The sequence below is a fragment of the Cryptotermes secundus genome, unplaced genomic scaffold (genome assembly GCF_002891405.2).
Source record: "Cryptotermes secundus unplaced genomic scaffold, Csec_1.0 scaffold515, whole genome shotgun sequence".
In the NCBI taxonomy this organism is placed as follows: domain Eukaryota; kingdom Metazoa; phylum Arthropoda; class Insecta; order Blattodea; family Kalotermitidae; genus Cryptotermes; species Cryptotermes secundus.
The window spans coordinates 163,467-175,448 of NW_019731273.1; the positions used below are offsets into that span (position 1 = coordinate 163,467).

Genomic DNA, 11,982 nt, shown 5'->3' on the forward strand with positions numbered 1-11,982 from the left:
GTTATATCAATTTTGATCCCGGAACTACTAGTAAATGGAACTATTGTTGGTACAATGTCTCTGTACGTCCATGAGATGGGCGTGTCAGGCACCGCACTCGTGTTAGCTAAATGTTCATGATTATTGTCTTGTGGATCATTGTCTATCACTGTATTATTGTCACTATCAATTTCATACAATTCAGGAATCATTATTTCATCGCCACTATCATCATCAGCACAAATCTCCTTCACAACACTTTCCAGCTGATCTGTAGGAACACGCCGACACTTGCTGCGAGAAGCCATGGTGAAACTGAATGCATGTGAAATATTTTTTGAACTTTTCCTTCTCAGAGGGTTCTGACAGTAATATAGACCCCCACAAAGTTTACAAGGGTTCTTTACAACCATGCACAAAAACTACCATATATATGTCTTTGGTTGATGAGTGCCAAGAGAGCAAATAAGGGAAGAGATTTTCAAAGCGTTAAAACACGCCAATGCCAGGGAACGGCTGGCATCGCCCCGGCGTTAAAACATGCCCGCGCCAGTCAAAGAGTTAAGGTTATGTAACACTTGGGCAGAAACTTTGTTTTCTCTGTAGGGTCCCCAACTTACATGGTTAATTTGTTCTGAAGGTTTCCAAGTAAGCTGAAATCTGTGCAAGTCCAACAAAGCTTCAATATGATACATATTTCATATATACATTTATATCATTGGAGAGTTAAATTTAAAAAGTACATGCAATAAAAATGTATCATAATTTACAATATTTTCATATATAAACCCTGCATATCAGGTACTAATGACTGCAGAAGTCATAGTACCTAAATTGTATATTAAACAACAATAAAACAAAAACAAGAAAAAAAAAACAACAATGAACTGTGTATCTATGGATTTGAGTAACTTGAACCCATGTAAGTCACTGCCTTACTATACAGTATTACATGTTTACTTTTCATGAAACAATCCCAGCTAGAAATTATTATCTTATAAATCAATTCTGTATAATGCATAGACTGGCTGAGAACCGGATTAAGGAAATATGCTGTATTCTGAGTACTGCATGAGGTGTTGAATTTTTCCAGCCATAGTGTATTATCCTGTATCCCAAAACCTCAAGTCCAATGGGTTAACCTGGCATACTTAAGTGATCTATAGATGTGTCTTATCAACATTTAGATATTCATCATTCAGTGATATATAAAGCAACATTTCTACACAGTAACAGCATTAAGATAAGATTAATAAATGCAGATATACAACAAAAATACCTTAATCTGCTGGTAATCCTGTGGACAATACTTCTGTACAGGAGCATCAAACAGAGCCAAAGGACTACATGCTCGCCAGTTTCTATAATTTCCAACAAACTCTAATCCTAATAGATGTCCAGAAACAGATGTCATGATCATCTGACATCTCTGATTGAAGACATTACACTCAAACTCATAGATTTTATTAAACCTGGACAGCCCTTCTCTCTGCAAAAAGAAATGAACGCAGTAAATATAAATGTATGTCATAACTGTGGAGTCATTAAAATTTAATTCTTGAACTTTTTTTTTATTGCTAGTGGAGTGGGACTAAGTCCCTTGCACTGTGGCCACTTCTGGCCTATTGTATCAGCCCCAGATGATAGGTGAGGGTGATTGTGGAGCAATTGGTGGAATGAGGTTTGGCAGGGGAAACCGAAGTACTCGGAGAAAACCTGCCCCAGTGCCACTTTGTCAACCACAAATCCCACTTGACCAGACCCGGTATCGAACCTGGGCCAACGCGGGACACATGGCTTAAAGTCCCTCCCGGAGGACTTGTTCCCTGAACTTTTCCGCCCTTAAAAATTCCACGACCTCTGCCGGGTTTGAAGCCGCGTACCTTGAGTCATGAGGTGGGAACGTTACCCCCACACTACGGAGTGAAAGTTACTATAAGTTATATTCATGCCCTTACAGAAACAGCACTGAAATGACTACTTCTCATAATGTCCTTAAGGTCAACAAACCATATAAACAGAGAAAAATTAATAATGAATATCTGTTTACAATCAGCTGAAGCATACTGGACCAAACACATTAATGAATACAACTGTTAAATTTGATGGCCAGAAATCTGAGAATTAAACAAAAAGTTCTGGCAAGAACTGCTATGACATGAACCACAGAAAATGATGCCTCCAACAATTCTTTGTTGCTGTGGGAATGGGTTTACAGAGCCTGTGACTAGAAACAATACGTGGGATACACACATAAACTGATAGGGGACATTTATGAAGTATGCCGCTGATATGGGCATAAGTGCCGTGAAATACATACCAAGTTTCATAAAGACTGGTTCAAACATTCAAAATTTGGTGGTGGTGGGGGTGGGGGGGAGGTTTAAACAGACACACGCATGGCACAGTGATCTCATAAGCCTACTTTTATTTCTTCAAAATAAGGACAGTAGACTAAAAAGGAATACTCTTATCCAAACCATACGTCAGTTGTAGGATTTGAGGTTTTCACAGTGGTGACTATGAAGACTGTCGTCTTCTGAGATGTGGCTACATGTAGATCTTCTGTGAAGCGACGTTTTGGAGGAATATATGGCCTCGATCTTCAGAGTGTAAGATGGAGGTGATACATTCCTCTGAAACATTGGTTCACACAAGATCTACATGGCACCACATCCAAGAAGACAGCATGCTCCACAAATCATTTACTTTAAATACCTCATACATAAAAAACAATCTCGAGTACAACCCAGCCTGGAAAAAAAAAAGAAAAAATGTGAATTCATACAGATGTAAAACTTGTAGCATACTGTCAAAGCTGAGCAGACTATAGCTTGTGTTGCAGCAGAACTTTTTGTATGGTACAATGGATACTGAAAAATTCTGTACCATCTTTTTCAAACACAAAAGATGTCAGATTTTAAGTCTTGCAGCTCCAATTAGCAGATGTCTGTCCACTGCTGAGTGTAGTCTGTAAGTTTGCAGATGTCTGTCCAATGCAGTGTGTTACTTCTCTAGGGTTGAACATATTGTGACATGACAGCTGAAGGCAGAATAGTGAAGCTCTAATATATGCACCTCTTAACATACATATATATTACTTTAAACATTATGTATATGATTTTGTCTGACTGTACAGACAGGAAGTTATAATTACATATAATAAGATGATGAACTCTGGTTGAGACAAACACGCATGATGCAACACTTGTTTGTCGACCAGAGAACAAGGAACTTTGGGATCATCTGCTATGAGCATGTACTCCACGTGAAATCATAGCATGTGACTGCCAGCCAACGCCCATCCTAGCCTCTTTAAAAGACCATGTTTTGGGGCGCGGATCGGACTTCATAGATTTCAGTTCATACACTGCACTTAGTCTCTGTGCACCGTCACAGGGACTTCATAAACTTCTATTCAGGCAATATTCTTGATCTCTGTACAACATTTGTATCAACATCATTTTTATTAAATATATTCACTCTATCGTACTGTGAGTTCGACTTGGATTTCAATCCTTAAGTGTCCGACGTACTACGAGGAACAGTCTCCCGCTCGGCTAACCTCTCGTATCCCATCACCATCATAGGGATACAACAAAGCCAGAAGAGACAGCCACTGCTGGGCAACAAAAGCACATAACAATGGAAGAACTGCTGGATTTGGTGTTTTCTGTCAGGTGTAGCAAGCACAAATAAGAGTTAATCAATCATGGCTCAGATGTCATGAGCCATTAACCTTTATCGGACGAACGTCATCATATGATGTCGTTAAAAGTAAGGGCAGCTGGCCGAACGTCATCATATGATGTCGCGGATTCCACGCGTGTAAGGTTTTTTTTAATATTATATTAAAAATATAAATTGTTGTTCTATTTACATGATTTTTGGTCACCACCTTTATAAGGAGACAGCCTTCGTTCCTGCATGATCTAATGTAATCTAGGGACGTCATATGACGTTAAAAGTAAGGACAAATTTAAGAACGACATCATATGATGTCGCGCATTCCACGCGTGTAAAGATTTTTTTAAAATTAAATTTAAAATATAAATTGTTCTTCTATTTACATAATTTTTGGTCACAACCTTTATAAGGTGACAGCCTTCCCTCCTGCGTGATCTAATGTAATCTACCGACGTCATATGGCCGAACGACCTCATATGATTTCGCGCATTGCACGCGTGTAAAGATTTTTTTAAAATTAAATTTTTGCTCTACTTACGTGATATATGTTCACCATCTTCATGAGGAAACAGCCTTCCCCCCTGCGTCATCTATGGTAATGTGGCCTTCGTATGGTACTGCCGAAAAAATTCCCAAATGCAGAGTCCGACGTCGCAGCTCACGCACTTCGTACGAACGCTAGACCGCTTCCCTCGCGAAAAGCACACACGACACCTCAGTTGCGATTTAGAGGAAGCAGGCCAGTGATGTCGAGCTTCAGTAATATTTATCCCCGCAGCTACACCGGAATAATTATTCACACCTCTCCAGCCACACTGGTCTGGCGGTCCCCAAGTTGCCGACGAAGGTGATGACCCGTCGTCCGCGGAATCAGAATTCCAACTTTGCTCGCCCCTCTCATAATCTGTCATTGAACAGCTGTTCTCAATTTCAGGCATCAGAAGACCAACCTTCCACGCCACATTCAGAATCGGTTGAATAGCAGTCCGAATCTGTGTCATAGAACAGCTGTTTCTCATTTCAGCATTTTCCATACGACGTCGTCGTGTATAATGCTCTCTAGCAATGCTAGCAGTGAATATCTGTGCTAAGACCACGATAAGAAGCCATAAATCTTAACCTCGAGCCCACACATACAAAAATCTCATTCACGACTTCTCTGAACCAAATATCTGCTTCATGATGTCATGGGTGGCTAACATATTGAGATGTTTCAAAATCGTTACAAACACAATGGTTTGACTGCAATGAATGAACGAATGACCGATCTGGCAACACTATATTCCAAGAATTAACTGCTGTGTTTATCTAACACATTAGGCAGCGAGGAAATTCAGAAGGCTACAGTTGCGCATACCGACATGTCCTATAAATAAGCTTCAACAAGAGATAACATTGTATGTGAGGTGGCCACGAAGGACTTACACTGCTAAAACGCGTGGTGCAGAAAATGTATTACACTGCTGGAACGCATGGTGCAGAAAATGTATGAATTTCGGGAAATTTTATTTTGGGAATCAGTGTAAAAATTTTTTACAGATATTAAAATCTGTAAATTAGAATATCTGAATCTATATTCTTTCTACATTAAAGGAGCGTTCATTTCGTTCGTTTATCATAAAAATTGTAGAAATTACACCATTTTTAGAAACATGCTTACAATTTCATTGCTCTAGAAGGGCGGGCATTTAAATAAACTCCGTCCAGCTGCCCCTACCGGAAATTAAATGGCCCGTCCGATAAAGGTTAATCATGAGTTTGCTGTGAGTGGCAATAAGGTGAGCATGGAACAAGGGGAATCTACATTGCCAGGAGCAGTTACCAAGCAATGACTGGAAAGTATTGATGAAAATACTGACATAAATTTTGTGATCAATGAGTTCCTGGACAAACAATTCATAATTTGGTGAATAAACTTAGAAGAATGGAACTCTAAAACACCCAGTTCTTACTGAGGAGAAGTTAGATGACATAAGGGCCAGAGTTGTACACACACCTAGAAAATCAATGAAATGTATAGCTCAAGAGACTGGAGTGTCAAAATCTAGTGCAAGAGCAGTAACACAACTGCTGAAGCCATCCAGTGAAAATTGGTGTTTGGTGTGCTTAAGTGCAAGAATTGTTGTATGTGTGTTTTTTAAAGAAACAATTAATTGCAACAGATATTTACATGTAGAGGGACAGCATTTTCAACACCTCCTGTGATCTGTGAAGAAAGTCACGACTTCCCACCCACTGTATATCACTTTCATTCTTCAGCATGTTTCATGACAGCCACTTATACTGGAACAATCACATTACTGCAGTTATAACTATCCTGAACCAACATATGTATGCTGCAGGAAAGTTATCTGCACTGTTGTTCAGAGACTCATGCTGTCTATTGTGTGTTGTAACTGCTGAACAAGGTTCCCTCCACATCACTCAATGAATTGTTCTCCATAACCAAGAGGAATGCAGTGTGCACCACTGTAGGTAACAATCATGTATATGGGAGAACATGCTATTGAGATCTTGAAAATTACAGTACAAGGAACAAAAAGCAACACTAGGTACACACAACTAAGTGAGTGGCACACCCAATGGGACACAAAAACAGCAGCAACATATAAAATATGGAGAAAATCATCCTACAACATCAGAATTCTAAGAAGTTAATAATAAAAATGACAATGTGCCTTAATGAAAACTATTTGACCAAGTACACAGGGCAGTACACTCCTTTAAAAGATCTGTTACCTGAAGATGGCTCTATGTGGGTGAGACATGTAGCATAAACACCAAATTTTAATAATTTTAATGACTTTTTAAACATTTAACGAACATCTGTGAATTAATATCACTGCATTACAGAAGGAAAGCACGACTATAATACTATCACGTGTAGGGTGGTACGCATGAGAATGATGAATTGTAGTTTGGATGACTGGATTTATTAGCACTCTGGTTTCGATCTCTCTTAATCACACTTAAATACAGGCAATAGAGAGCTATTGTATAACACAGTAACGTGTTCATGTTTCTATGACTATTTCATTCTGAATTATTAATGGAAAATAAGAGCACCCACAAACAGTTTATCACTCTCCTTCTGATTTCATATTTTCTGCAACAGACAGTATGCAATCCCCACTTCATTCAATGAAATGTCCATAGACTGTTTACAGTGTTGATTTCCTCAATATGAAAATAAACACATCTCTCTTGTAACTTGTTGCTTATCTTCTGTTGCCTACTAGCAGTTGCTTTTGTATGAATCCCACCTTTGGGATGACCAGGGACTGTGGGGGCTATTGGCACATTGGGAATAATGGCTTGGAGCATGAGGGCAGGATTGGGTACATCCTCATTTCTGCCACCAGTTTTATTATACTACACAGCCCTGGTTATTTTATGAGCAGAAATACGTACACCATAGAAAATCTTACATTTACACCAAACCTGGCCAAAGTGTAGAAATGATACACCCTACTCTACCACTACTTCTCATTTCAAACTTACCCGCTTAAAGTTTCCACCAGAGAGAAAACCCGCTAAATTCTTGGCTGCATCATTTTTTTCTGCTACATTTAGTATTTTCATTTTAATTACCTCTTCGTCATAACCTACTTTATTACCACGTAAAATACGAGCATTGTTAAAATGAAACTGACTCTTTCCTTTCGGTCTATGATAAAAAATTGCTCGTAACAATGTGACAGTACACATTAACTTCAGTGTATGTTACAACGGTTACAATTGGGTCCCGAAACAGCAAACTCGGTGCCAGACATGAAACTGTTTAAAAATTTCACTTCATGTAAAATGAAACCACGCAAACGACCTCCACTTCAGATAAATAAGAAACACAATCCGCAATTAAGACACTCAGAAATTTCATTATCAAACACATAACAAATAACCTCCACACACTTGACTATAATCACGGATTACTAACACATACTGAAATACTAAACTTCATGAACAACGCCAACGCATTCCCTCTCACGCTAACACGGACTCCGTCGCTCTCTGTGTGGTAATCCGTGCCTACAACCGAACACATTTCTGTGGACCGCTGTGGACGATTACAGACCGTTGTAAACTATGCATCTGACTACACAGAACGTATCGCATACAAGCAGATGTAGCGGTCGTTTTTAAAGATTCAGTTATAAATTACAAAAAAAATTTGGAGATGAAACTGTGTGTTGGTGTGGATAACAAAATTGCTTTTAAGCTATAAATTAATCGGTAGAACAATAACAAACGAACTCCAAGGAGATGGGTCCTTGAGAAGCCACCAGTCGCTCAGTAGAAATTCCGAATATTGTACGAACCCGAAGGTTCGCTATCGTGTTTGCAAGAGCCCGCTACTGGTCTTTATTCTGAGCCAGGTTAATCCAATCCACGCCATTCCATCCTATTTCACTAAGATTCATTTTATCATTATCCACTGAACTACATCTAGTGGTATCTTTCCTTCTGGCCTTCCCATCAAAATCGTACGTGCATTGCTCTTCGCCCCCCATGTGTGCTACATGCCTTGCTCATCCCGAACTTCCCTGACTTTATCATTCTAATTATAATTCCTTCAATATTTTCCTGTGCCCATAGGCACATTTTAAAATTTACTGTTGAAAACAGGGAGATTTATAGAAAAATGGTACATTATTTTGAGAAGCTATTTCGCCAAAGGAGAAACTGACTGTGTAAGGTTGATTGGACTAAATGAAGTATTTGTATTCTTAAGGCTAGTTAATTTATAAAACTAATTTGACCTATTGTAATTTAAAAAGGAGGCATCGCCCCAGCAGGCGAATATACATTTTTCTATGGGAAGGGGAATGAAAATCATGAATTAGGTACAGGTTTCTTTGTACATAAGAGAATCGTATCAGCAGCTAAGAGGGTAGAGTCTGGTAGTGATAGGATATCATATATAATACTAAAAGGATGCTGGTGTGATATAATTGTTATGAATGTTCACGCCCCAACAGACGATAAAACTGATGACATAAAGGACAGGTTCTATGAAGAACTAGAACATGTATTTGATAAATTCCTGAAGTACTCTATGAAAATTTTGCTCGGAGATTTATATGCCAGAGTAGGGAGGGAAGATATTTTCAAACCAACGATTGGGAATGAGAGTTTGCATGAAATTAATAATGATAATGGAGTTAGAGTAGTAAACTTTGCCACCCATGATGTGTATTTATTAGCCGTCTTGTAGTGCACTCAGTGTCACATGTCACTTCACTACATGTTTCGGCATTACTGTGCCAACATCAGGTGTGTTATTTACGTCAAGCTATTGCATTGATCGCCATCATGTGTCGTTTTTAAAATTATCTAAAATGCACATTCTTCAGTAACTATAATAAAATTTAAAATTTATATATATATTAAAATTTGTTAATATCCATTATCTTACACGTCTTAACTCAAATGGGAGTCGTTCTTCTGATATTTTGTGTATATTGTGTATTGTGATGTGTCCTTTTTTGGCTGCCACATCAAAAAATCTTACTGTCAAAAGTACAATGTTCCTGCATTGGAACATCCATAAATTTACCTGGACATCTCCTGATGGGAAGATACACAATCAAATTGACCATAAAGAAAGTCGTCTTCTGTGTTTTGGTGCCGTGTATTCTTCGTTTTGGCTGACGTTTCGGAGGAACGTATCGCCTCCACCTTCAGAGCAGGTGAATGGCTTGTGAATGCAGAGAGCAGTAGCTGTAAATCAAAACTTACAAATTGACCATAGTTTGATAGATAGGAGATGGCATTCATGTATACGTAATGTCCAACCATTCAGGGCAGCAGATTGTAATACAAACCACTACCTGGTGGTGGCAAAGTTTAGGGAAAGACTGGCAGTGAGCAAACAAACAACACACAGAGTTCATAATGAGAGGCTCAATCTCAAGAAATTAAATGAGGTAGAGGGTAAAGAGCAGTATTGTGTTGAAATCTCAAATACGTTCACGGCTTTGGAAAACTTGGACACTGAGGTGGATGTTATTAGAGCTTGGGAATCTATTAGAGAGAATATAAACATTTCTGCCAAAGAGAGTCTAGGTTATTATTAGGGCCCGGATTTTTTGAAAATGCATATGCGCATATGCAAATGCATATTTTGAGGGTTTTTGGTCCTTATTGCATGTTCTAAACGTAAGAGCATATTTCTTCATATATGTTTGATATTAAGGATAATCAAGGACGAGACAACTGATTTATGTGGCCGATGCATAACAAATTTCATAGTTGTTAAGCTACATCCAGACGAACCCTTCAACCCCAATCTTCTTGCTTGCAAACTACTAGAGAAAACCAACCATAGCACAATAGCAAGATTTGTAAATGATTCTCTGCGACTACTACGACCATCTGAAATTGAGAATAATTGTTGTAAGGTGCTTGTATTACTCACAGCTGCAGCTTCCTATATGTTGAAAGCAGCAAAGGCCTTACAAGTATTTTATCCAAATCTTATACGCGCAACCTGTTTAGCGCACGGATTACACCGTATTTCAGAAAAAAATACGCGCACAGTTTCCAGCTGTTAACGATTTAATTGCAAGTGGAAAAAACTGTTTCTGAAAGCACCAGCTCGTGTCCAGTTCTAAAAAGTTTGCCTACCTCAGGTTCCTCTCCCACCTGAACCTGTCCTAACTAGGTGGGGGATATGGATATCCGCAGTTTCATTTTATCAGGAGAATTCAATCAAGTAAAAGAAGTGGTTGCAAAATTTTAAGATGAGTATGCATGTGTCCGTGAAGCAAAAATGGCGTTTGGAAGTGATACTGTTTATCAAGATGTGAATTTTATCCATGCACATTTTTCTGCAGTTTCAAAAGCCATTGACAGTTTAGAATCTTGTGGTGCACTCCTTCACGGCTCACTTGAACTCGTTCAGAAAGCAACTTGTTCGCTGAATTTCTCACTAGGCGAAATTGGAGACAATATTAAATGCAAGTTAGAAAAAGTGTTGAATTCGAACCCAGGACTAAAAAAAGATTCAGTGAATTAGTCAGTATTTGAGTGGAATTAGGGTATCTTTGTCAGATGAATGTTCTGAACCTTCGGCGCCAGTGTATAAATACTGCCCAGTCACGTCAGTTGATGTAGAGAGATCATTCTCAGCCTATAAACTCATTTTGATGAACAACAGACGCAGTTTCTCTCCAGAAAACACTGAAAGACTCCCAGTTGCCTATTGTGATGCTACTTTCTGCAGTGAATGATACATGTATATAGATGAGTCTGAATAAAGTGACCTATTTCGTAAGTGCATATTGTTTTATTTTTGGTGCATATTTTCAAGCTTTTTAGCGCATACTTTAAGTGTTTTTAGTTCAAATTTTAAGTGTTTTTAGCGCATAAATATCCGGGCCCTAGTTATTACGAACCGAAGAAGCATAAGCCATGGTTCGATGAAGGACGCTCAAAGTTACTAGACCAATGAGAACAAGCCAAACTGCAATGATTACAGGATAAATAAATAGGGGTGATCTGAACAATATAAGGCGAGAAAACAGCAGGAATTTCAGGAACAAAAAGACGGAGTATCTGAAATACAAAATTGATGAGCTTGCAATGAACAGTGAGAACAAGAACGTTAGAGACCCTTATAGAGGAATAAGTGACTTTAAGTGGGGTTACCCATCTAGAAGTAACTTAATGAAGGATGAGAATGGTGATCTCCTTGCAGATTCCCACAACATTTTGAATAGATGGAAGAACTACTTCCCTCAGTTATTGAATGTACATGGGGTCAGTGATGTTAGGCACATAGAAATGCATACAGTTGATCCGTTGAAACCTAGTCCCAGCCCTTTTGAGGTTGAAATTGCTATTGCAAAATTGAAAAGGTATCAATCGCCAGGTAGTGATCAAATTCTGGGAGAACTTGTTCAAGCAGGAGGCGAAATATTACGTTCTAAGATCCATAAGTCAATTACTTCTATTTGGCATAAGGAAAAATTGCCCAATCAGGGGAATGAGTCTATTATTATACCAGTTCACAAGAGGGGTGACAAAACTGAGTGTAGTAATTAATGGCGGATATCACTGCTATCATCTTCATACAAAATTTTATCCAATATTCTTCTCTCAAGGATAGGTCTATACATAGATGAAATTACTGGGGTTCATCACTGTGGGTTTCAATGTAACAGATCAACTACAGATCAGATCTTTTGCATTCGTCAAATATTGGAGAAAAAATGGGAGTACAATGAAATAGTACCGCAGCTATTTGTAGACTTCAAGAAAGCCTACGATTCAGTTAGGAGGGAAGTATTGTACAATATTCTGATAGGGTTTGGG

General features: G+C 38.6%; 1 protein-coding gene across 2 annotated transcripts in view; it reads right to left on the reverse strand.

Moving 5' to 3' along the window:
• Nucleotides 1-7,641, reverse strand: part of LOC111866829 (DNA topoisomerase 3-alpha) — a 130,916-nt gene extending 123,275 nt beyond the window's left edge. Inside the window, exons 1-2 of one of the 2 annotated variants that reach the window (XM_023856124.2) lie at nucleotides 7,168-7,641; nucleotides 1,259-1,468 (exon numbers count right to left, since the gene is read on the reverse strand). In XM_023856124.2, the coding sequence (XP_023711892.1) occupies nucleotides 1,259-1,468; nucleotides 7,168-7,374 (417 nt within the window). In that variant the 5' untranslated portion in view covers nucleotides 7,375-7,641. The remainder of the gene's footprint in view (nucleotides 1-1,258; nucleotides 1,469-7,167) is intronic. The other variant, XM_023856126.2, reaches the window with a different exon arrangement.
• Between the last annotated feature and the right edge of the window lie 4,341 nt (nucleotides 7,642-11,982).